Source organism: Heptranchias perlo, chromosome 29 (genome assembly GCF_035084215.1).
Source record: "Heptranchias perlo isolate sHepPer1 chromosome 29, sHepPer1.hap1, whole genome shotgun sequence".
NCBI lineage: Eukaryota > Metazoa > Chordata > Chondrichthyes > Hexanchiformes > Hexanchidae > Heptranchias > Heptranchias perlo.
The window spans coordinates 9537468-9564633 of record NC_090353.1 but is presented as its reverse complement, the minus strand read 5'-3'; the positions used below and the strand labels follow the sequence as shown (position 1 = coordinate 9564633).

General features: G+C 45.1%; 1 protein-coding gene across 1 annotated transcript; it reads left to right on the top strand.

Annotated features, from left to right (window-relative positions):
- Positions 1-2716: 2716 nt before the first annotated feature.
- LOC137299380 (procathepsin L-like) lies at positions 2717-23863 on the top strand. The gene is made up of 8 exons (XM_067968080.1): positions 2717-2789; positions 5129-5270; positions 7983-8105; positions 9097-9348; positions 11084-11308; positions 15570-15735; positions 18071-18176; positions 23464-23863. Exons 2-8 carry the CDS (start codon positions 5139-5141, stop codon positions 23561-23563), a joined length of 1104 nt encoding a protein of 367 aa, XP_067824181.1. The 5' UTR covers positions 2717-2789; positions 5129-5138; the 3' UTR covers positions 23564-23863.
- The last annotated feature ends 3303 nt before the right edge of the window (positions 23864-27166 follow it).

Here is a 27166-nt window from a genome sequence, read left to right as displayed (position 1 = left end):
ATCCAGGACAAAGCAGCCCGCTTGATTGGCACCCCATCCACCACCCTAAACATTCACTCCCTTCACCACCGGCACACTGTGGCTGCAGTGTGTACCATCCACAGGATGCATTGCAGCAACTCACCAAGGCTTCTTCGACAGCGCCTCCCAAACCCACAACCTCTACCACCTAGAAGGACAAGAGCAGCAGGCACATGGGAGCAACACCACCTGCACGTTCCCCTCCAAGTCACACACCATCCCGACTTGGAAATATATCACCATTCCTTCATCGTCTCTGGGTTAAAATCCTAAAACTCTCTTCCTAACCGTCACCACAGGACTGCAGCGGTTCAAGAAGGCGGCTCACCACCACCTTCTCAAGGGCAATTAGGGATGGGCAATAAATGCCGGCCTCGCCAGCGACGCCCACATCCCATGAATGAATAAAAAAAAACCCACCTGCCCCATTCAGTCAGAAAATTTGGGACTTCCATGCCCCCCACCCCGGTCTAATGGAATATCCCCTCAGCCTCTGGGGCCCAATCCCGATATTTTTTTTAATTGGACAGCCTCTTCCAGGCAGGCTCCCAGGCCCTGGCCCCTCCAATGGTGGGGCCCACTTCCACTCATCTGGATGCTGGATTGCCTCATCTTGCTTAGCGTACTGGCATCCTGTTCAACACTGGGTCCTGACTGAGCGGGGGAAGCAGGAAGTCCTGATGTGGGGGGTGCCCCAACACCATTTGCCTCGTAAGGGCTGGGCAGATGATCAGCCCCTTAACAAGGCTGCCCAGAAAATCCTGCAAATGTCGGAAACCCTGCCTTCTTCCAATGGGTTCCACAGGTCTCCCACCACAGTTATGGTTGGAGTCCAGCAGAGCCCCCGAGGAATTTCGGGGTCCAATTTTCTACAAAATGTCCCCTCCTTTTCAGGAGAAGAAACAGTGCCATGCTCATAGTCATCGCTGATGACAAAATATTGGAAAATGCACCAAATAAACTGACAAACATTTAGAAATACAACAAAATACACAGAGGGTACAACACGGAAACAGGCCATTCGGCCCAACCAGTCCATGTCAGCATTTACCCTCCGGCGTTTACCGTGAGCATATTGTCCTAATCACATTAACTCCCAGTTCCAATATCTCTTCATCCCCTTTTCCTTCATCCGCCTATCCGATCTAATATTGAGTGTTGAGATAAACTCCGATAGTTGCAGGAAGGCAGAGAGGTTGAGGGGGAGCGTGGGGGACACCCGGAGAGGCCGGAGACATGGAGGTCCTTCCGAATTTAATGGCAGGACTACATTATAATCTTTTTCTTCCTTTCTCTCCAACACTGCAAGATTCTCCTTAATCAATACTGCCACCTCCCCCCTTCTTTCCTTCTCTATCTTTCCTGAATGCCCTGTATCCAGGAATATTTAGTACCTAATCCTGCCATTTTTGAGCCAGGTCTCCGTAATTGCCACAACATCATATTCCCATGTGGCTATTTGCGCCTGCAGCTCACCAACCTTGTTTACCAAGATTCGTGCGTTTACACACATGCACTGGAAACCAATTGTAGACCTTCTTGTACTCTCTTTTAGTCTGATCCCACCTAATACCGTATTATTTCTTAATCTACTGCTTTCTTTCTCTCCCAATCCTTTGTGTACCTTGTTTCTCCTTTCCAATGCTACATCCTGGTGCCCATCCCCCTGCCAAATTAGTTTAACCCCACCCCCCACCCCCCGACCCCACGGCACGAGTGAACCTACCCGTGAGGACATTGGTCCCAGCTCCGTTGAGGTGCAACCCATCCGGCCTGGACACGTTCCACCTCCCCCAGAACTGGTCCCAATGCCCCAGGAATCTAAAGCCCTCCCTCCTGCACCATCTCTCCAGCCACACATTCATCTGCTCTATCCTTCTATTTCTATACTCGCTAGCACGTGGCACCGGGTGTAAACCGTAGATTACTACCTTTGAGGTCCTGCTTATTAATCTCTTTCCTAACTCCTTAAAATCTGTCTGCAGGACCTCATCACTCTTTCCACCTATGTCGTTGGTACCGATATGGACCATGAACTCTGGCTGTTCACCCTCCCCCTCCAGAATGTTCTGCAGCCACACAGTGACATCCTTGACCCTGGCACCAGGGAGGCAACGTACCATCCTGGAATCACGTCTGCAGCTGCAGAAACGCCTGTCTATTCCCCTAACTATAGAATCCCCTATCACTACTGCTCTCCTGACCTTTCTCCTCTCCTCTGTACAGCTGAGCCACACATGGTGCTGTGGTCTTGGCTCTGGCTGCACTCCCCATGGGAGCCTTTTCCCTCACCAATATTCGGAATTGAATACTGGTTAGAAAGCGAGATGCCCCGTTGCACAGCGCATGATGTATTAAGAGCACAGCAAGGTTAATGGGCAGGCTATCTGGCATCAGTAGCTCTTAAAGACTCTGAACCAACCTTAAAAGCACCTAGTGCTGACATCAAGATAAAAAGAAAATTAGTCAAAAATTTTTTGAAATAATATAAAGAGGATGTAATGTGAATAATACATTTCAAACCATTGTTTCTTTGTATCCTTGTCAAAGAGGAATTTGATTCTTAAGCAACACCCTGAAAGACATTGAACAATCCCAAAGACATTGAACAATCCCAATTAATTAGTTCATTACTTTCTTCCATTTCCCAATCAATGATGTTGCCAAAGGACTTGAGGGGTGGGTCCTGGAAGGCTGTGTGTGTATATAAAGTGGGAGGACACCAACTGTTTGGTGGAGCTGCATTCAGAGGGCAAAATCACTCTGAGGTGAGTTTGCAAATGCAAGGCCTCTGTCTCATTCCTTCTGATGTTCATTGATGGATTGGGATGGATTGGGATGGGATGGGATGGGATGGGATGGGATGGGATGGGATGGGATGGGATGGGATGGGATGGGATGGGATGGGATGGGATAAGATGCAATGGCATGGGATCTGTACACATTTTGTATGTAGGTCCAGATGAAACAAGGTACAAATTCCATAGTATTTTTAGTTTCAGTATTTTAGCAAGATAGTTTACTTGTTTCAAATCACCAGGTTAATGAACTTCTCCCCTTCTGTGTGTTTTTAATATTTGTTCTCAGGATGTGGGTGACGCTGGCAAGGCTGGCATTTATCGCCCATCCTTGGCTACCTTGAAAAGGTGGTGGTGGGCTTCTATTTGAACTGCTGCAGATCTTATGGTGAAGGTGCTGCCACAATGGTGTTAGCTGGGGAGTTCCAAGATATTGACCCAATGACAAGGGAATGGCGAAATATGTTCAGGACATATATGTGTATGACTTGGAGGGGATGTTGGAGTTGGTGGTGTACCCAAGACATTGCTGCTCTAGTCCTTTTGTGGGGTAGAGGTTGCAGGGCAGAGAATAACTTTGGTAATTTACTACAATGCATCCTGTAGATACTAAATGCTGCAGCCATAGTGCACCGGTGTTGGAGGGGGGTGGTGGATACTGAGTCTAGTAGCAGTGGCACCAATCGAGTGAAATGCTCTGTCCTGAATGATGTTGAACTGCTTGAATGTTGTTGCGGCTGCACACATCCAGGCGAGTGGTGATTATTCCATCACACCTGATTTGAACCTTGTAGATTTTGGACAGGCTCTGAGGGGTGAAGAGGTGAGGCACTTGTCTCAGAGTACCCAGCTTCTGCCCTGTACTTGTAGACAAGGTGTTGATATAGTTGGTCCAGTCCAGCTTCTGGTCAATGGTGTACACTGTAAATGGGCATGTGCGAGCATAAGGAGGGGTTTTATTTTTAAATTCAGGAACCAAGGTGAAGGGACAATTCACATCGGACCACAAGTTTGAAAAAGAATAGGAGGAAAGGGAAGCTAAATCAAGGAGTGGTTGGGTGATGCCAAGCTTGGATTAGACGATCCTGAAGATTGTAGGGGGAAGGGAAGCCCAAGGGAGGTAAGGAGTTCAACAGTTTTGAGACACTGGTAAAAAATGAAGTGGAGGAGGAGATGGTGATGAATCCTAAGGGTAGAAATAACCATTGCCGATGTTATTGTACAAACATTGAATGAACTCACAACAAATTCTTGACTCCACCATATTATCAAAGACATTAAGCCATTTATTGCAAAGCAGCAGAGAAAGGGATTGGGTATCAGTGCACTCAGTATCCATTCAATAACATCAACAACTGTAATTTCTATCCATTGATTTCAGACAGTGGCAGAGGAGGAGTTGTGTGTAGGGTAGTGTATTTGGAACTTAGGAGGAACAAAGGGGAAGATCGAGGAGAGACTGACCATAATAGTACAATGTCTACAATAAATATGTGTACAGTGTGTGTAATTATGTGTAAGTATTTACATTGTATAGAATGTGTACATGTCAGTGCATATATTTATATATATAATAATCAGAACAGACCAATTGTAATACATTTATGGTGAAACAGCACAATCGAGTATTCAGAGGCTGGAGTTCTGTTCGACACACTGGGGTATGATTGGGGTGGGGCTGGAGGACTCTGTTCCCATTGGTTGCAAGTATCCCATTGAATGTCAACCCAGGATTTAGAGAACGGAACTCTCCTCTTTGTCCTTGTCTGGAGTGAGGCACTTTTAAATTCAGTATTGGGATTTTGAGCAATATTATTTAAATAGACTTAATGGGCAGGAGGATTCCAATCCACAGATTATGATCGTGAAGTACTTTTCTGTTCAGTGAAGCCAAGATGCAAAAAAGTGAGAGGAATTGAAAGATGATTGAGCAGAATAATATCTGTGTATCTTTCTCTCCATGTAGAGTAACTTTACACAACAAATCAGTCTCAAGATAATGGGTCGGCCATTTGGGACCGAGATGAGGAAAAATGTCTTCACTCAGAGGGTTGTGATCTCAGTCGTTGAGTATATTCAAGACTGAGATCGATGGATATTTGGACACTAAGAGAATCAAGGGATATGGGGATGGGGCGGGAAAGTGGAGTTGAGGTAGAAGATCAGCGATGATCTTATTGAATGGCAGAGCAGGCTCGAGGACCGTATAGCCTATTCCTGCTTCTATTTCTTATGTTCTTAACTATTTTCATAGTAATCTATTAATACTGTCCACTCTATGTTTAATGCCATTGGTTTTGCTCCATTAGATTGTCCATCATGAAGTTCTCTTTGTTTGTGGGCTGTGTGGTGGTGTCTGTTCTGGTTGTAGCCTCAGGCTCCACATTTGATTCAACACTGGATGATGACTGGAAGAACTGGAAATCAGAGCATGAGAAGCAGTACACGGAGGTAAAAGGGAATTTGTTCTAGTACAGAACCTGCTCCAAACGTTCACCTCACTCAGGAGTGGAAAGAATTTCCACACACTTGCTAAATTATTGAGAATTCCCACTTCGATTTAACACGGGAACAGTGAATTCCCTGTTGTGTGGAATGGCTATGTGAGGTGAAATTGAAAATACATTGGCACTGAAATTCCATGGGACTTCTCCCAGACTCTGTAACTCCAGTAGGAGACTGGCAGAACTCACAGGGAAACAGCAGAGACTTGGTGTAACTCAGTTTACTGCGGGTTCCGCTGGTCTCCTGCTGAAGTTACCACAGAGATCATAAAAACCCCTAGCAAAGCTTCACTTTTTTTGAAATATATCAACATTGTCACCACACACAGCAATCAGAACATATCTTCCCCCATTAATGGAATACTTAAGAAGTAACAAAAAGGGGTAATGTAGTAGATGTAATATATTTGGATTTTCAAATGGCCTTTCATAAGGTACTTCAATGCAGTCTCATGACTAAGGTCAGAGCATGTGAAGTCAGGGGACAGGTAGCAGAGTGGATAACAAGTCGCCTACAAAACAGAAAACAAAGAGTAGGGGTTAAGTGTAGCTACTCAGATTGGCAAAAGGTGGGAAGTGGCATTCCATAGGGATTGGTGTTGGGACCACTGCTGCTCACAATTTACGTTAATGATTTGAATTTGGGAATTGCAAATTGGGGGATGTAGTTAACACTTGCAGAATTGGCATATAATTGGCAAATGAATTTCAATATAGATAAATGTGAGGTGGTGCATTTTGGTAGGAAGAATAAGGAGGCCACATACTGCTTGGATAATAAGAATCTAAATACGATGTAGGAGCAAAGGTATCTAGGGGTACAGATACACGAATCACTAAAAGCAATGACGCAGATTAATAGGGCCTTGAAAAAGACAAATGAAGCACTGGGGTTCATTTTTAGAGGGATAGAATTGAAAAACAGAGAAGTTATGTTAAATTTGTATAGAACTTTGGTTAGACCACACATGGAGTGCTGGAAAGGAAATAGAGGTATTGGAGAAGTTGCAAAAAAGATTCACAAGGATGATACCAGAGCTGAGAGGATATACTTATCAGGAAAGGCAGAACAGGATGGAGCTCTTTTCTCTATCAAAGAGAAGGCTGAGGGGTGACCTGTCTTTAAGATAATGAAAGGATTTGATAGGTTAGAAAAAATGTTTCCACTTGTGGGGGAGTCCAAAACTAAAGGTCATAAATATAAAATAGTCGCTAATAAACCCAAGAGGGAATTCAGGAGTAATGTCTTTACCCAACGAGTGGTAAGAACATGGAATTCATTACCACAAGGAGTAGTTGAGGCAAAATGCATTGATGCATTTGAGGGGAAGTTAAATAAGCACATGAGGAAGAAAGGAATAGAAGGGTATGCTGATCGGGTTAAATGAAGTATTCACTGTATTTATTAACGACTTAGATGATGGGATAGTGAGCCACATATCCAAGTTTGCTGATGACAAAAAAATAGGCAGAATTGTAAGCAGTGTAGATGGAAGCATAAAATTACAGAGGGACATTAATAGATTAAGTGAATGGGTAAAACTGTGATAAATGGATTTCAATGTAGGCAAGTGTGAGGTCATCCACTTTGGACCTAAAAATGATAGAACAGTCTGCTTTCTAAATGGTGAAAAGCTTGAAACAGTGGAGGTCCAAAGAGACTTAGGGGTCCATGTACATAGATCATTAAAATGTCATGGCCAGGTACAGAAAATAATCAAAAAGGCTAATGGAATGCTGGCCTTTATATCGAGAGGACTAGAATACAAGGGGACAGAAGTTATGCTACAGCTATAGAAAGCCCTGGTTAGACCACACCTGCAGTACTATGTTCTGTTCTGGGCACCGCACCTTAGGAAAGATATATTGGCCTTGGAGGGATTGCAGCATAGATTTACTAGAATGATACCTAGACTCCAAGGGTTAAATTACGAGGAGAGATTGCACGAATTAGGATTGTAATCCCTGGAATTTAGAAGATTAAGGGGTAATTTAATCAAAGTTTTCAAGATATTAAAGGGAACTGATAGGGTAGGTAGAGAGAAGCTATTTCTGCTGGTTGAGGAGTCTAGGACTAGTGGACGTCGCCTAAAAATTAGAGCCAGGACTTTCAGGAGTGAAGTTAGGAAACACTTCAAGGCGCAAAGGTTGGTAGAAGTTTGGAACTCTCTTCTGCAAACGGCAGTTGATGCTAGCTCAGTTGTTAATAAATCGGAGATTGATAGATTTTTATTAACCAAAGGTATTTAGGGATATGGGGCTTAGGCGGGTATATGGAGTTAGGTCACAGATCAGCCATAATCTCATTGAATGGCGGAACAGGCTCATGAGGCTAAATGGCCTACTCCTGTTCTTATGTTCCTATGTCGTTCCTCTATTATCCCATTTCTCTGTTGCTCACTCCAAAATATTATGTCCAGGAATAAAGATCTTGCACAGTTGTTCCTACTGTACCTTTAGTGTTGATCTCTCAGACTGAGAGTTCAATCTGGTTTTGAGTTGTGTTTGTGTGTGGGAAGAGGAATGAGTAAACCCTCTCTGATATCGATGAGGGATGGAAACCTGACTGTAAAATATCATTTCACCTTTTGCACAGGGATTTCTAAAGCTACTGATGAAAGGCGCTGGAGCTTGACTTTGCCTTAATGTCATTTTACAGGATGAGGACACCCACAGGAGAATAATTTGGGAAGACAACATGAGATACATCGAACAGCACAACCTGGAACACTCAATGGGGAAGCACACATTTACTGTGGGAATGAATCAGTTTGGAGACCTGGTGTGTACAAAATGTATAATTTGGGGGGCTTTCCTTGGCCCTACCCTCCCCACGGTGATGGACTAAAACCCAACACTGAGATCAATGGAAATTTAGACTCAATGTCATTATTTTTTATCATTAAAATCAATTCAACTGTTGGAAAATTGGTGAGAAACAAATTGGATTGTGAAAGTGAAATAAAGTCTGAATGTGGAATGTTGGATCACAGTTGAAAATGGCAGCTTCTCCCCACCCACCCCATGAGGGCAATGACTCATGGGAGCTAGGTCCACAGACACCCTTGGTTGTCTCAGTCTTTATGTGTGAGCCTCAACAGTTAGTGTGGGCAGGGTAATTGACAATGGGGGGGCATCAAAGCCAAACCTGATCCTTGTGCAACAGCCATTTGCCAGTGCACTGAATTGTGATCAGAAATGAGAATCCTGCCTGACCTTCTCCTCTAAGTCCAACGGCACTGAGGCCAATCGTAGCCCCCAACTGCAGCCCCAGCTGAGATCAGTTAATTAAGCACAGGCTGGTGATGAAACCTGAGACTCAATCAACTCAGTCATCAAGGGGGAATGGCAGCTTATTACCCATTCTCCTCACTAGTGAGGGTGCTCTATAAGATTACAATTACCGTAGAAGATTATCAAATGGTTTCACCTAAAATAAGGGGCATGGGTAATAACTGCTGCCATTTTGATTGTTGTACTGTGGACCAGAGAGATGCTTTATCAGCTTCAAGCTGCCCACCCCCCTTTTTATTGGACTGTGAGGAAATGGATGGACTCATTCCACTATGGGCCGTGTTTTGCTGCATTTCTTCATTTCAATCCAAGATTAGACATGAGTATGGAGTGTGAGCAGTGCTTGATACTCATATCGCTCTTTTTTGCTAAACTCAGTGAATGGATGAAAATGTAGCCCTTGGAGGCTATCAACCCTCCTCCTGCTCGTTAATAATCAGTCACTTTATTAATGAATGTCCATGTACTTGACTTTCTAGACCACTGAAGAGTTCAATAAACTCATGAATGGATTCCTCCAAGTCGAAGCTGATAACTCGACTGAAGAAGAAGTTGACAAAGATGATGAATATGATAAAGATGATTTATATATTGAAGATGATGTAGTTGATGGAGATGATGTAGTTGATGGAGATGATGAAGATGATGCAGATGATGAAAGTAATGATGGTGTACAGGGTGTAAATGTCGACTGGCGCACGAAAGGCTATGTTACTCCAGTAAAGAACCAGGTAAAAATAGGAAGGAATCTTTCCAGTGATTATTAAGTGTAAGGTTCTGAGGAAATATTGAAGTTATGACAGGCTTGTAGGAACCTGTAAGGAAGATGCAGCTTTGGCTTTAGCTCGTATTTGCCTGAAACTGTCTCTCCTCGTAACTCAGCGCAGCTGTTCACGTTCGCTGGTTATGGCTAGGCATGAATAATAGACATGGGATATTTAAAACAGAGCTGGAAGTAAAGAAGAAAATACAAGACCAGAAAATAGCGAAAACAGAAGTGAGATGCAAAGCAAGTTCCCAGAAAAAAATCTAGTTTGAAATAAAATGGAACAATCACCAAAGAGGAATTAAAGGAAAATGGACAAAGAGAATAAGGGGGAAACTGGAACAATTTTAAGTTGAAGATAGAGGTAAAAAGGAAAGTGAGGGGAAGGAGAGAGACTGGAGATCTGAGCAGAGAGAAAAAGGTTTGGAGGGTTGAAGGGGACACAACCTGTGATATTTTGCACATGGTACTTGTCTGTACTCAAAATGTTCCCCCTGCCCTGGCCATCCACAGTGTTTATATCACAGCTATATGCAATTTTTTCCATTTATTATCCATTTAAAGATTTAATGCCTCACTCTCCAACAATTATTAGTTCGATTGTAGGACACTAATGAAGAACTCATAAAGACACTGGTTTAATTCATCTATAAAATGCAATTAGCTCTTAAGCTCAAACAACCTAACAGGTATAAAATTATTAACAGTATTTAAACCTCTTCCTTTACAGTTTCTGACAAAATACACAGATTTGCTTGACTTGCTCTCACTATAAGTGTCTAATAATTTCAACGATTTTAATATAATTCTTTTTCATGTGTTTCTTTGCTTTAATATTTTCAGTTAATTTGTGTTGATTGAGGTGAAGGGTGTTAGTACTGAGGACAGAACACTTTTCTAATTCAGCCACCCACTGCCAAGCACTCCCAGGTCAGGTTCAACTGCAGGAGAGTAAAGCTCCCTCTACTCTGCCCTCAGTGGGCTTAGCAACACCCTCCAATGAACACCCTCAGCTACACCAGTTTGACATTTCCATTTCTCACACCAACCTTCCCCGTGTCTGTCTTTTCTACTTTTTGAACCTAGTGTCGGCGTCAAGCACTCCCCGGTCAGGAACTGCATTGGTTTGATGCACGTTGAAGCTTCCTGTATTCTTCCCCAACAAAATACTTTAACTCTACTCTCAGGTGAACACCTCCTCCTGCACCAGTGTGACATTTCCATTTCCCACCCCAACCATCCTTTTTGACTCTGTGAGTGAGATTGCTAATTTAGCGCCAATTTGTGAGCATTTTTGCACCTTGATCTCATGCTTCTTAAGAAGTGGGTGGAGACTGCCCAATTTCATGTATGACCCTTATAGCCCGCAGAGAGATTATCACCCTATCAGTCTGAGCTGGATTTAAACCTGGGTCACAACCAGCATGCTAACCTACTGTGCCCCTGGCTCCATACCGAGTCCTTCTTATTTAAATTATTCTGCAGTGAATCATGTCTCAGCTCTAAGAAGCAAGAGCACAAGCACGGCCCTCCCAGCTGTGGCACACAGACACTCATTGTTCTCGTGTGTGTCCTATACACCTCACCAAAGAAGATGGAATAACATCAGTGTAAATCTGTACACCTTATAAGAGATGGAAAGAAGATTTTATTTTTATATCAGAATGTTTTTAATATGATTGTATTTCTGTAATTATCAGGGACGCTGTGGCTCGTGCTGGGCTTTTAGTGCGAATGGTGCCCTCGAAGGACAAATGTTTAGGAGAACAAGAAAACTGGTTTCTCTGAGTGAACAGAACCTGGTTGATTGTAGCCGAAGATATGGAACCTATGGATGTAGGGGTGGATGGATGCATCTAGCCTACAGATATGTGATGAGAAACAGAGGCATAAACTCTGCTGCAACTTATCCATACACTGGACGGGTAAATCTCTTTTAAACTTGTTTCCAAGTTGACCAGGTACAATGGGGGTAATTTTAACCCACCAGGGCGGGTGGGGGAGGAAGCAGGTGGGACGTTAAAAAAAAATAAAACAGGAAACACACCTCCAACCTGCCCATTTCCGGTTTAAAGGGAGGAGGGTTGGTGGGGGATGGGCGTGAGTGACCAACCCCTCTCAGTAAGCAGGTCGGTCACTAAAATATTTTAAGGAGGCTGCGTGCCTCCATTTTAACTCAAGTTATATATTTAACTCCTGGGGTCCGGGATTCCCGGAAGATGAAAGGAGGCTGGAAGGGCCGGATCCATGAGGCAAGTGCCTTTACTGCGATGGTAGTGGGCGAGGAGGAGCAGGAGTGCATCCCCCTGGCCCACCAAATGTACCTTTTAAACACCCTGTGATGGGACCCCCGCGATCGGCCGAATCGCCCCTGGATCAGCCGGCACCCCACAGCAATGTCCGACTCCGCCCCCCACCCCGGCATTGTCTGACATCCCCCCTCGCCATGTCCGACATACCCCCATGCAATGTCTGACATCCTCCACTGCGATGTCCGACTTCCCCCACTGCAATGTCCATCCTCCCCCCGTGATATCCGACTTCCCCCCGTGAAGTCCGACTCCCCCTTGCACTGTCCGACCCCCCCCGCGATGTCCGACTCCCCGCCTGCAATGTCCGATGTCCCCCCGTGATGTCCTACTCCCGCCCGCGATTTCCGACTTCCCCCCTCAATGTCCGACTTCCCCCCGCCGCAATGTCCGATTCCCCCCCTGCTATCAAAACCCCGAAGTTCACCAACATTCCCCGACCCCTGTGATCCAAACACCGAAGATCCTGATCTCTCCCCGACTGCTTTCCCGCCTGACAGACAGCCAGCCTGTCAATCTGGCTGGTTATCAGGCATGAAACCTGTTGAAAAAATTTTAAATAGATCCTACCGTCAAAATTGTCAGGACTTGAGGGAAACCCTTAATTCCGAGTTTTCCATCCACAAATCCTAGCCCCCACCCCGCCCCATTCCCTTTCCGCCTCGGAGTTAATAACCAGCCGAATATCTTCACAGCATTCACGGCATTAGTCAGCAGAGCCCAGTCCATAAAATGGATGATCCATCTCGGCCTGCTCCCGATATCCCCACCATCACAGAAGTCAGTCTTCAGCCAATTCGATTCACTCCACCTGATATCAAGAAACGGCTGAGTGCACTGGATACAACAAAGGCTATGGGCCACGACAACATCCCAGCTGTAGTGCTGAAGACTTGTGCTCCAGAACTAGCCGCGCCTCTAGCCAAGCTGTTCCAGGATAGCTACAACACTGGCATCTACCCGACAATGTGGAAAATTGCCCAGGTATGTCCTGTCCGCAAAAAGCAGGATAAATCCAATCCGGCCAATTACTGCCCCTTCTGTCTACTCTCAATCATCAGCAAAATGACGGAAGGTGTTGTCGACAGTGCTATCAAGCGGCACTTACTCACCAATAACCTGCTCACCGATGCTCAGTTTGGGTTCCGCCAGCACCACTCAGCTCTAGACCTCATTACAGCCTTGGTCCAAACATGGACAAAAGAGCTGAATTCCTGAGGTTAGGTGAAAGAGACTGCCCTTGACATCAAGGCAGCATTTGACTGAGTGTGACACCAACGAGCCCTAGTAAAATTGAAGTTAATGGGAATCAGGGGGAAAACTCTCCAATGGCTGGAATCATACCTAGCACAAAGGAAGATGGTGGTGGTTGTTGGAGGCCAATCATCTCAGCCCCAGGACATTGCTGCCGGAGTTCCTCAGGGCAGTCTTCTCGGCCCAACCGTCCTCAGCTGCTTCATCAATGACCTTCCCTCCATCATAAGGTCAGAAATGGGGATGTTCGCTGATGATTGCACATTGTTCAGTTCCATTCACAACCCCTCAGAAAATGAAGCAGTCCGAGCCCGCATGCAGCAAAACTTGGACAACATCCAGGCTTGGGCTGATAAGTGGCAAGTAACATTCGCAGCAGACAAGTGCCAGGCAATGACCATCTCCAACAAGAGAGAGTCTAACCACCTCCCCTTGACATTCAACGGCATTACCATCGCCGAATCCCCCACCATCAATATCTTGGGGGTCACCATTGACCAGAAACTTAACTGGACCAGCCATATAAATACTGTGGCTAAAAGAGCAGGTCAGAGGCCGGGTATTCTGCGGCGAGTGACTCACCTCCTGACTCCCCAAAGCCTTTCCACCATCTACAAGGCACAAGTCAGGAGTGTGATGGAATACTTTCCACTTGCCTGGATGAGTGCAGCTCCAACAACACTCAAGAAGCTCGACACCATCCAGGACAAAGCAGCCCGCTTGATTGGCACTCCATCCACCACCCTAAACATTCACTCCCTTCACCACCGGCGCACAGTGGCTGCAGTGTGTACTATCCACAGGATGCAATGCAGCAACTCACCAAGACTTCATCGACAGCACCTCCCAAACCCATGACCTCTACCACCTAGAAGGACAAGGGCAGCAGGCACATTGGAACAACACCACCTGCACGTTCCCCTCCAAGTCACACACCATCCCGACTTGGAAATATATCGCCATTCCTTCATCGTCACTGGTTCAAGATCCTGGAACTCCCTACCTAACAGCACTGTGGGAGAACCTTCAACACACAGACTGCAGCGGTTCAAGAAGGCAGCTCATCACCATCTTCTCAAGGGCAATTAGGGATGGGCAATAAATGCTGACCTTGCCAGCGATGCCCACATCCCATGAACAAATAAAAAAAAAGAATATCAGCTGACGCCCTACTTTGGATCAATTCTTCCCTTGGGAATCTGCTCCCAGGCTTCTGCCAATGCCACTGTACAACCAGGATGTGAAGATGCCGGTGATGGACTGGGGTGGACAAATGTAAGGAATCTTGCAACACCAGGTTATAGTCCAACAATTTTATTTTAAAATCACAAGCTTTGGGAGATTATCCCCTTCGTGATAATCCCCTTCATGATAAGGGGATAATCTCCGAAAGCTTGTGATTTTAAAATAAAATTGTTGGACTATAACTTGGTGTTGTAAGATTCCTTACAACTGTACAACCAGCACTTGGAAGAGTGCGAAAGTGTTGCCTTTCAGGAAGGGGCTAGCTCTCCCTTTCATTTCCCCCCTTATATTGTATGGGTTTATCAAATCTCAACTCAACACCTCCCTCTGTCATACAATTCGGATGAGGAGTTGAGAGCGTTTAAGTTCATATATATTACCCTATTGCTCATCATTCTGTGACCCAGAGTGTTGGTGTGCCAGTGAGCTGAGACAACACATCATCTGCCATGTTCTATGCTTGATCTGTGGAACTTTCAACATCACCCAGTACAACGGTTACCACAGCAACATAGGGATGTAGAGGACTGGAAGATCAGGACTAGAAAAGATTCTTTTCGTCCGTCTGGCTCTCCCATCCAGTCCATTTGGCTGGTCAGTTACTCAAATATAGGTAGCGTCTTTTAAAGCACGAAAGAAACAGTTTAAGTCTGTGGCGTGGCCTGTGTGCAAGATATTAATGTTTGGTGGGAAGGTTCAAATTTGGGGTGTCAGCTGTTTGAAAGGACAGCCTATGTGAAAGTATGATCATTTGATAGAGAAATATACACTTTAGGAATGCAATTTAAGCTGCAACTTGATAAGTTCAAAGTTTTGAATATTGGGTTGGGATTGAGAACCTACTTGTTTTAAAACTATTCTTAGGTGATTATTTGTGTAAATTGCCTTTGGTGCTGATGCTGTTTCTGTCTGCTGCCACTGTTGGAGAGGAGACCTGAGACCACAACTACAAGGCAGACTTTGAGATCAGCGTGCTACCTCGCACTGTGCTGTCCCCTGACTCACCCTTTCATCTGCCTAAGAAGCAACTGAATGAGAGCAATCGCCTCTCTATATATAACATGCATCAATAATCTGTTGATTGCGCTTCCCTTTGCTTTGAATCCACTCTGTGCTTTAGGAGCTACACCAACTGGTGAGAAGGAAACTGAGAAGCACACTGGCCAAAATCTTCCCACCAGTGGGCAAGAAGGAGATGCTTCAATAGTTTCTATGTTCATAGTTGTTCCCTTTCCATTTGAACATGGTTATTTCATCAATGCAGCATCTTTAAGGTCCAAGGGGCTGTTAAAGACCCCGCAAAGATATCGCTGGTAATTGGAAAAGCATCACATGGTATTAATGAACTTTAACTTTTAACATTTTCTTTATCACTTAGGACGGACGCTGCAGGTTTAAGGGGAATAGTGTTGCTGCCACCTGCAAGAGTTACCGATTTGTCCGAAGAAACTGCGAACCTTGTTTAGCAAGAGCAGTGAAATATATTGGACCCATAGCTGTTGCCATTGACGCAGGTCACAGGTCCTTCCAGCTTTATCGAAATGGTAAGACACAGAAGCTATGGATGATATGCATAAATAAGCCTATCAACCTATTCTATATAAAATATTAAAAATTTTACATCTGCGCACACTTCCTCTGTCAACTTTTTTTTCATTATCAATTCTTTTTCAACATCGATAATAGAAACTGCCACACAACTACACCTCCTCCAAGTCCTACCACACCCTGGCACATACTTTCCAGTGCTGTCAAACACCACAACTCCATCCCAGTGATCCCATATCCCACAAGATCCCCACCCCCACCCCCACATAGGTCTCAGCATCTCCCCCACCCTCCCTGATATTCCCATACCCCATGACCCACACTCTCAATTGTCCCACACCTTGACTGCCCAGTGTTCTCACACTCAGGACCAGCACCCTGATGCCAACATCACAACCCAACATCACCTTCCCAGCACTGCCACAACACAGAAACCCCGCTCTACTCCTACAACAAACCACTGCCATCCCACTTCTACCTGAGTTCGAGACCCTCCTGTCACTATTGTCTTACCCTGCCCTACTCCCATTCCTCCCACACCTCGATTCCCCCCAGTGGTACTATGTGCAGGACCTGTAATCTACCTGTACCCTGGAACATCTTCCTACTGTCTTCTGTATTCCAGGATTTGAAGGTAAGAGATAAAATTAACTATGTACATCAATTAATATATGGTAACAATCTTCAGTAAGATGATGACTACATATTTTATCAAACCAAAGCTTAGGATATAAATCACAATCAAAATTAATTGAACATTAAACAGGTAAATGTACAGTATTGAGTACAAACATCGAAGTATTGTGGTTCCAATCTGTGTCCCTGTGATCCTAGAAACACAATAGCTCACTTCTTAAGTGGTGAAACACTAACACTTCGGATCAAGCTCAGTCTCCCTGTTGCCTTCTAACTTCCTGACTGACTTTTACATAAGAACATAAGAACATAAGAAATAGGAGCAGGAGTAGGCCAATCGGCCCCTCGAGCCTGCTCCGCCATTCAATAAGATCATGGCTGATCTGATCCTAACCTCAAATCTAAATTCATGTCCAATTTCTTGCCCGCTCCCCATAACCCCTAATTCCCTTTACTTCTAGGAAACTGTTGATTTCCATTTTAAATTTATTTAATGATGTAGCTAAAGGTAAAGTCAGTCTCAAATGTATCATTCAACATCCTTTTGTAGATATAATGAACAAAGGGCATTAGACAACTGTATCTCCCATAATTACATTAGGTAAACAACCATTCACGGATTACCAATTACACAGAATGTTCATTTACAAAAATACATCTGCCATTACAGGTCGGTTCGAAGACACCTCTCAGTCTGTCTGTCTGAATTTGACCAACATGTCAGGCTGACCAAAGTGAATAGAATGACATCTAAGCAGAAAGATGTCAAGAAATGCTTTATTGAACAATGCATTGAGTGGCCCTTTTGCATTCCAGCGTGTAATGTAACTTGTAGAAACTGATATTGACCAAAGAATCCAAAAAATAATTTTTAAAAAACAGAAAGCTTGGTTATTGTCGCATGAATTTACAGGAAGTGCATGCTATGTGCAGGAGTTTTAACAGATTTCTAGTAAATTGTCCTTGGTACTGTCCATGGTCAGTTGAAGAACAGAAGTTTCTTTTTTTCTGAGATGTGATGGAGTTGAGAGTTTCAGGAAGTTGCTCCACCAAACCACCTATTGGCCAGAGCTCGCAACTACATTGTGATGGTTGACTGCAAATCTGAATGGGAAATGTGGGCAATCGTAAATATTGACACAAAATTATGACTAAAAATTATGACAACAGGAAGTGTGCACCCTACACATGATTTTTAATATACCAGTCAATAAACATGGTGAATCGAGTCTAAGTGTAGTCTTCAGTTGAAGTGGGGTTAAAGTTGTCTATGCTGTTCTTAACTTTGTTTGATACTTTGATTTTATACTATTATTTGTAGTTAATTAGCAAAGTTTGAGCAATTTTGAAATTAGAGTTGGTTGGAGAGCAGGACTTTCTCCACAGCACAGGCCGAGGGGCTGGGAGATGCAAACCTGAGGTGCTGCCGCACCACTGCTGGTGGGAGGGTGTAATTACAGCACGACCAGTTTATATGGACATTTTCCATTATCAAGATGGACATTGGGATTTTCACAGAAAAAGTCAACAAAAGTGACAAAAATATGACAACAGGGTTTGTAAACAAGACCGTAGACTGGAAGATAATTGGAGCGAGAAAAATGACAGAGCAAATATCTGTGGGAAGGGACTAATGGTGACGTTAATTGTACATTTTACAATTATATCATATTAAGAATAAGTGTCTGCTTACAGGAATCTACTACGACCAAAATTGCAACCGTCGGAGGCTGAACCATGCAGTGCTGGTGGTTGGATATGGACGTAGTGGTAGACGTAATTATTGGATTGTTAAAAACAGGTACGTACTTTAAAAAATGAATTACAACTGATCACAGCTGGGGCAATGGCAGGGACATTGCATTTGGTCTCGGTGTTCCTGGGGTAGGAGGACAAATCTGCCAAAATTCCCACTGCTGATTACTATCCAGAGGCACTGGAGAAGGTGCATAAAAGATTCACAAGGATGAAACCAGAACTGAGAGGATATACTTATCAGAAAAGGTTGAACAGGCTGGTGCTCCTTTCTCTGGAAAGACGAAGGTTGAGGGGTGATCTGATAGAGGTCATTAAGGTTATGAATGAGTTTGATAGAGTAGATGTAGAGAAAATGTTTCCACTTGTGGGGAAGTCCAAAACTAGAGGTCACAAATATAAGATGGTTGTTAATAAATTCAATATGGAATTCACGAGAAACTTCTTTACTCAAAGAGTGGTAAGAATGTGAAACGCGCTACCACAAAGAGCAGCTGAGGTGAATAGCATAGGTGCATTTCCATTTCTGGCCTCTTGCCCATCCCCGATGTTAATTGCTCCACCATTGGCAGCCGTGCCGTCAGCTGCCTAGGTCCTAAGCTCTGGAATTCCCTCCTGAAACCTTACCATCTCTCTACCTCTCTCTCCTCATTTAAGACGCTCCTTAAAACTTACCTCTTTGACCAAGCTTTTGGTCATCTGTCCTAATGTGTGGCTCAGTGTCAAATTTTGCTTCATAACACTCCTGTGAAATACCTTGGGACTTTTTACTATGTTAAAGGTGCGATATAAATTCCAGTTGTTTTGTTGTGGTTAAGGGGAAGCTAGATCAGCTCATGAGAAAGAAAGGAATAGAAGGTGGGAGGAGGCTTCTGTGTACATAAACATCGACATAGACCAGTTGGGCTGAATGGCCTGTTTCTGTGCTGTAGACTTTATGTGGGTTGGGGGTGGGTGGGCAGTAAAAATAGTTGATTTTTGGAGCGAGATTGCACCCACTTCCGAGTTTAACCCAGGCACGTTTGGATGCGCACTTACAACAGAAACCCGGAAGCCCCATCCCCACTTAAAACCGGTGTGCCAAAACTTAAAGGGGCAATGTATCTCATCATGATAGGTGAGGCACTTAATTTTTTGTGTATTAGAAATGTCAAACAAATTTAACCTTTTCTGTTCGGGTTTCCTATTGCTTCTGATTCACATCAGGTAAAAGCAGGCAGGTAGGGCCAGATCCATGAGGTGAGAGAGTGCCTTTATTGCACTGCTTGTGGGCCCGGAGGAGCAGGAATGCTTCTTCCAGGCCCAACAAGCTCACCTGGCGCGACAGGACCCCATGATCGGCTGAACCTCATTCCCCTCCAATAGTGGACCCATCCCCCATGGTGGACACCCCTCTCAATGTTGGATCGCCTCACTGATTTTGGACCCCTCCCAATGCTGAAACCCCACCCCCCGCCCGATGCTGGACCCCCCCACCACCAATGCTGGAACCCCCCCACCAACGCTGGACACCCCCCAATGGTGGACCCCCCGATCTTCTCCAAGGACCACTCACTGTCATCCACGGTCCCCCACCTCACCCCACCACCCCTCCAATTTCTTCCATGGCTCACAATCTCTCGCTCCCTCCCACCCACCTCTCTGATTTGTGGCTCCTTTCCCTCCCGACAGGCAGCCAGCCTGTCAATCTGGCTGCCTGGGAAACCCAGAAGCACAAGTACCTACCTGCATTTGAGTTGCGATCGCAGATTGCAACACATTCATTTGGCTTCCGGGTTCGCCACACGAATATCTATGGATGCGCTGGGTTCCTGGCTCCGGGCTAAAATCATGCCCATTGCATCTATGTATCTATGTAACTAACAACTGGAAATGTGTTTGTGTGGATGTGAAGGGTTGATGGCAGAGTTGGGTGAGGTGGATGAGATCAGGGTTCGCTGAGGTGGTAGAATGGCACATGTAATATATTTGGATTTTCAAAAGGCCTTTGATAGGGTATCGCATATCAGACACATGCCTAAGGTCAGAGCATGTGGAGACAGGGACAAATGGCAGAATAGATAGCAAGCTGGCTACAAAACAGAAAACAAAGAGTAGGGGTTAAAGGTAGTTACTCAGACTGGCAAATGTTGCGAAGTGGTGTTCCACAAGGATCGGTGCTGAGACCACTGTTGTTCACCATTTACATAAACGATTTGGACTCGGGAATCGGAAGTAGAATTTGCGAACTATACCAAATTGGGGGTATATTTAATACTGAGGAGGACTGCGAGAAAATACAGGACGACATCAATAAACTCGCAGAATTGGCGTGTAATTGGCAAATCAATTTCAATATAGATAAGTAGTACATTTTGGTAGGAAGAATAAGAGTCCACATACTGCTTGCATAAAAGTCAAGTCGGGTAGAGGAACATAGGGATCTGGGGGTACAGATACACAAATCACTAAAAGTAGCGACACAGGTTAAAAAAGCAATCCAAGCACTGGGGTTCATTTCCGGAGGGATAGAATTGAAAAGCAGAGAAGTTATGTTGAACTTCTATAGAACCTTGGTTAGACCACAATTGGAGTGCTGTGAACAGTTCTGTTCTCCATATTATAGAAAGGATATGGCGGCACTGGAGAAGGTACAAAAGAGATTTAATCGGATGATACCAGAACTGAGAGGTTATACCTATCAGGAAAGATTGAGCTCGCTGAGGCTCTTTTCTCTAGAAAAGAGAAGACTGAGGGGTGACCAGATAGAGGTCTTTAAGATTATGAAATGGTTTGATAAGGTAGACGTAGAGAAGCTGTTTCCATGTGCGGAGGAGACCAGAACTTGGGACCATAAATATAAGATAGTCACTAATAAATCCAATAGGGAATTCAGGAGAAAATTCTTTACCCAGAGAGTGGTTAGAATGTGGAACTCACTACCGCAAGGAGTAGTTGAGGCGACTAGCATAGATGCATTAAAGAGAGATAAGGTGGTAAAGAAGGCATATGGGATACTTGCCTTTATTAGCCGAGGCATAGAATATAAGAGCAAGGAGGTTGTGATGGAGCTGTATAAAACACTGGTTAGGCCACAGCTGGAGTACCTTGTGCAGTTCTGGTCTCCACACTACAGGAAGGATGTGATCGCTTTGGAGAGGGTGCAGAGGAGATTCACCAGGATGTTACCAGGGCTGGAGCGCTTCAGCTATGAAGAGAGACTGGGAAGATTGGGTTTGTTTTCCTTGGAGCAGAGGAGGCTGAGGGGGGACATGATTGAGGTGTACAAAATTATGAGGGGCACAGATAGGATGGATACTAAGGTGCTTTTTCCCTTCGTTGAGGGTTCTATAACAAGGGGACATAGATTCAAGGTAAAAGGCGGGAGGCTTAGAGGGGATTTGAGAAAGAACTTTTTCACTCAGAGGGTGGTTGGAGTCTGGAACTCACTGCCTGAAAGGGTTGTGGAGGCAGGAACCCTCACAACATTCAAGAAGCATTTGGATGAGCACTTGAAATGCCATAGCATACAAGGCTACGGACCAAATGCTGGAATATGGGATTAGAGTAGACAGGGCTTGATGGCCGGCGCGGACACGATGGGCCGAAGGGCCTCTATCCGTGCTGTATAACTCTATGACTCTATGACATGAGGGAGAAAGGAATAGAAGGATATGCTGTTCGGGTTGGATGAAGTAGGGAGGAGGAGGCTCATGTTCAGCATAATCACCTGCATAGACCAGTTGGGTCGAATGGCCTGCTTCTGTGCTGTAAATTCCATGTAATCAGAATGGTTGGGTGAGGTGGATAATATCAGGGTTCGATGGGGTGGTGCCAGGGTGGGTAGAACATGGAGTTGTAATGGATAAAACAGATTTTTAAACAAACACTGAAATGGATGGGGAAAATGGCTAAGTGCTGTAGATGCTGGAAATCTGAAATGAAAACTGAAAATTCTGGAAACCCTCAGGGGATTAGGCAGCATCTGTGGGGAGCGGAAGGTAGAGTTAATGTTTTAAGTCGATGCCCTTACGTCAGAACCCAACAATACATGGATTGCTGGAGCGTGGGGCCACATCCATTTTGCATCAAAGACAGGAAGTCTCCGTGCCCCAAGGAAAGAAATTCTAGAAAGAAGCCAGACACCCCCTTCTACTTACAGAGGGGAAAATCAGGGTACAAATATAGAAACGTAGGAACAGGAGCATGCCATTCTGCCCCTCGAGCTGAATTTAGATCGTGACTGATCTGTACCTCAACTCCATTTACCCGCCTAGATACCCTTACCCAACAAAAATCTATCAATCTCTGTCTTGAAAATTTCAATTGACTCAGTATCCACAGTCCTTTGGGGAGCAAGTTCCAGATTTCCACTACCCTTTGTGTGAAAAATGCTTCCTGATTTCCCTCCTAAATGGCCTAACTCTAATTTTAAGGTGATGCCCTCTTATTCTGGATTCCCTCCCAGAGGAGATGATTTCTCTGTCGGCACCCTATTGAATTAAAGTAACCCTAACCAACTCCCATACACCTTTCAATAATGGGTACAAGAAAGTTATTGGCAGAGATCTGACACAGCACCAAACCATGTTGTAGCACTTCATACCACCTATCATTTTTGAAGAGGAAAATTACGAGCTGTTCTTGCAATTACTCAATGCTTTGGGCTGTAGAACTCTGATAACATTTGGAAGCAAGTCGTTAGGATGTAACATCCTAAGAGGGCAGGATACAAGCATACAAAAAAGGACAGGATAAGACCAGCTGGTCCATTAAACCTGTCCCATCCTGACATGATGTAACCTACATGCACCATCAACTCCCTCCACAGTCACACAATCTCCTTCGAGAGGCAATCTTAGGACGATGTCAGTAAAAACTCTGGGAAATTCTTCTCCCCATAAGGCAATTAGGCAAGCTCCAGGACACCACGGTGACTGAAATCACGAGTCCCCACTAACCCACCTACCTTCCATTGCTCAAGATGTCCTCCTCTCACAGGATCTCATCCAACTCCCTTTTGAAGGCCTGTAGTGAATCCACACTCACCGCACAGACTGGCAACTTATTTCAGAGGTCAAAAAGAAAAGAAGTACTTCCTGTCACCTAACCTTACTTTATGTTTTCACAACTCGTACTGATGTAGTCTAGTTCTGCCCAGCGAACTAGCTCAAATAACCCATGTGCTTGGACAGAATCCAATCCCTCCATTATTTTAAAGATCTCAATCATATCCTCTCGAAATCTTCGCTTTTCATACTATCATTATTTTCCAGAATAAAAAGCCCCAGTTCTCCAAGCCTGTCACTTGAACTGAACTGTGATGTTAACATCATATTTTTGTTTTTTTTCAGTTGGGGAAGACGTTGGGGCTTAAACGGTTACATCAACATGGCTAAGGACATGAGGAATCACTGTGGAATTGCCAGCTACTCAGTCTTTCCAATAGTGTAAGGGCTCACGTGTTCAACCAGAGCTTCCTGGAACTCCACCCAAAAGAATGGTGGAAATGCTTCTGCTGACGCTTACTCATTCTACACCATTGCTTTAACTGTCTGCTGCAATTTTTAAAAGTGTGGGCAGTGGAATGATAATAAATTCTACGTATATCTATGGTTTAGCATAAAGGCCAATCCTATTGTGTATTTGATCTATGTAGTCACAGTAATGTACTAATGATCTGAGTGACTACATTATCTAACACGTGTAGAGACCTGTAATGCCAAGCAATACAATAAACGCTACCAGCGATCACTTTGAGAGTCTTTTTTATTCCAAAGGAATCTAATGCATGAATTTTTTCCAGCTTGAATTGTCTAGTTTAATTTGAAATGACCAGATGGCAGGTGACACATGTGCATAAAAGGAACATTTGTCATTCTAAGTAAGTCTGTCTTTCTACAAATTGGGCCTAATTTGGAAAAGTCCCACATAATGGCCCATTTAGAGTTACTTTCGGAGATCAATTGGCTTAAAATTATTCTTGAGGGGTTTGGTTGAGAGTAAGTCAATAAGTTGAGTTCATAACATTAGAAATGGAGGGGCAGGCGGCCCACAGGATGTATGTGGAATGTAAGATGTGGGCTATTCTGAATGTAAACGGCATCCAGAGGACTTGTATCTCCATCAGATGCCAGAGGGTGGAGTCTCTTGGCACCACCGGGAAGTGTAAGATTTAATTGGACAGTGCTCACCCAGCACCCCTCCTCGATTGTGTAATTTGATCCAGTCTGGCTGTAGACTGGCAAGTTCGCTGCAAGAGCGAGTTCAGACAAGGGGGACATGTATAATTTGATCCAGTCACTGGCAGGCAGCTGCACAGCACAGCACAGCAGCAAAACTCCTGAGTTCAGACCAAGGCACAGCACTAACATTTGTGAGTCCAGATAATGCACAGCGTTATCACACCTGAGTCCAGACATGGCACAGCGCTATCAAGAATAAATCAGGAAATCTGGAGCTCAATGCTGATCACGAGGATTATGATCTTGTACATACTACAGGATCATGGATAAATAAGGACGTAGAATGAGGGGACGCAACTCAAAGGATATAGATTCATATGCAAGAACAGTGGGGATAGGCCGGGGTGGGGGGGAGGGGGTTTGCTTTTAATATGAAAGAAGATTTGATGGTAAAGGAAATAATTAAATCTGCTATTATGGATTGAGATAAGATGCCAGTTGTTGGGAGGTGTTAAAGGTCATTGAGTCAGACAGAGGTTACAGATGCTGAAATGTACAAACAGATTAGGGAGGTATATTTGATCACAAATGCAATGGTCATAGGGGTCTTTAATTTACTAGGAATTAACTGGGAGGACTACAATGGGAATGGAGCTTCCATACGGTGCATTGCTCATCCAACAATCTTCTTTTTAGAGCAGGACACCTGAGATCTGAGTGCTGAGGCACTGGATCCAGGGGCTGAGTTCTGTGATATCTCCACTCCCCACTATCAGACTCCTCCAGTTCCCTCTAGTTCTATGACTGACCCAGTGACAAACCCTCCTCCCAACTATCTCGCTCATCCTGGATGGATTTCTCTAGGCTGGGGAGTGAGGGAGAAAGGGTGAACGAATGGGTGAGTGATGAGAGGGTTGTTAGGGCAGAGGTAAAAGGGTGCGGTCCTCTTTTGATGTCTTCCACCTCCTCCTCCTGCTCCTCAATTGCATCGTGCCGTGACTCATCTAAGGGGGGAAACAAAGGAAAAAATATTAGAAATTGGGCTGTTTACTGGAAATCTCATCGGCTGCATTTGCACAAGACCGGTCAGGTTTCTTGGATGGGTGCTCTGGTCCACAAGTCATCGTTAAAGGTCCTTGTGGGCCTGACAAACCTGCAGCTGCCACAGGCCCTCCCACTTCACCATCTCCAACAGTGCCTGCAGTCAACAATACTCTCCACTTGCTTGGATGAGTGCAGCTCTAAAAACACCCAAGAAGCTCGACACAATCCAGGACAAAGCAGCCCGCTTGATTGGCACCCCATCCACCACCCTAAACATTCACTCCCTTCACCACCGGCAGTGGCTGCAGTGTGTACCATCCACAGGATGCATTGCAGCAACTCGCCAAGGCTTCTTCGACAGCACCTCCCAAACCCACAACCTCTACCACCTAGAAGGACAAGAGCAGCAGGCACATGGGAGCAACACCACCTGCATGTTCCCCTCCAAGTCACACACCATCCCGACTTGGAAATATATCGCCGTTCCTTCATCGTCGCTGGGTCAAAATCCTGGAACTCCCTTCCTAACAGCACTGTGGGAGAACCGTCACCACAGGACTGCAGCGGTTCAAGAAGGCAGCTCACCACCACCTTCTCAAGGGCAATTAGGGATGGGCAATAAATGCTGGCCTCGCCAGCGACGCCCACATCCCATGAACGAATAAAAAAAAAATCCACCTGCCCCATTTAGGCAGAAAATTTGGCACCTCCATGCCCCTCACCCCGGTCTAATGGAATATCCCCTCAGCCTCTGGGGCCCAATCCCGATATTTTTTTTAATTGGACAGCCTCTGGGGGTCCAGGCAGGCTCCCAGGCCCTGGGTCCTCCAATGGTGGGGCCCACTTCCACTCATCTGGATGCTGGATTGCCTCATCTTACTTAGCGTAATAGCATCCTGTTCAACACTGGGTCCTGACTGAGCTGGGGAAGCAGGAAGTCCTGATGTGGGGGGTGCCCCACCACCATTTGCCTCGTAAGGGCTGGGCAGATGATCAGCCCCTTAACAAGGCTGCCCAGAAAATCCTGCAAATGTCGGAAACCCTGCCTTCTTCCAATGGGTTCCACAGGTCTCCCACCAGAGTTATGGTTGGAGTCCAGCAGAGCCCCCGAGGAATTTCGGGGTCTAGTTTTCTACAAAATGTCCCCTCCTTTTCAGGAGGAGAAACAGTGCCATGCTCATAGTCATCGCTGATGACAAAATATTGGAAAATGCATCAAATAAACTGATAAATATTTAGAAATAGAACAAAATACATAGAGGGTACAACACGGACACAGGCCATTTGGCCCAACCAGTCCATGTCAGCATTTACCCTCCGGCGTTTACCGTGAGCATATTGTCCTAATCACATTAACTCCCAGTTCCCATATCTCTTCATCCCCTTTTCCTTCATCCGCCTATCAGATCTAATATTCAGTGTTGAGATAGGCTCCGATAGTTGGAGGGAGGCAGAGAGGTTGAGGGGGAGCGCGGGAGACATCCGGAGAGGCCGGAGACATGGAGGTCCTTCCGAATTTAATGGCAGGACTACATTATAATCTTTTTCTTCCATTTGCCGACCGGCAGCCGGCCAAATAGATAGGCTGGCTGGCTGCTGGACGGGACAACCAGCAGCAGGAGGCCCTGGAGACGGCAATCGTCAGCGTGGGGCAGGCTGCAGATCAGGGCTGGAGTGAGGGAGGTCACAAGGGCGAGAGAAAGACTGTGATCAGCAGATGGAAGGCTGAGGGCTACCTTGAGGGGCCGAAGGGAGCACTCCTGCTCCTCCAGGCCCACCAAGGAGTGCTATAAAAAGCACTTACCCTCTGGAGCCCTCAGCTCCCGCC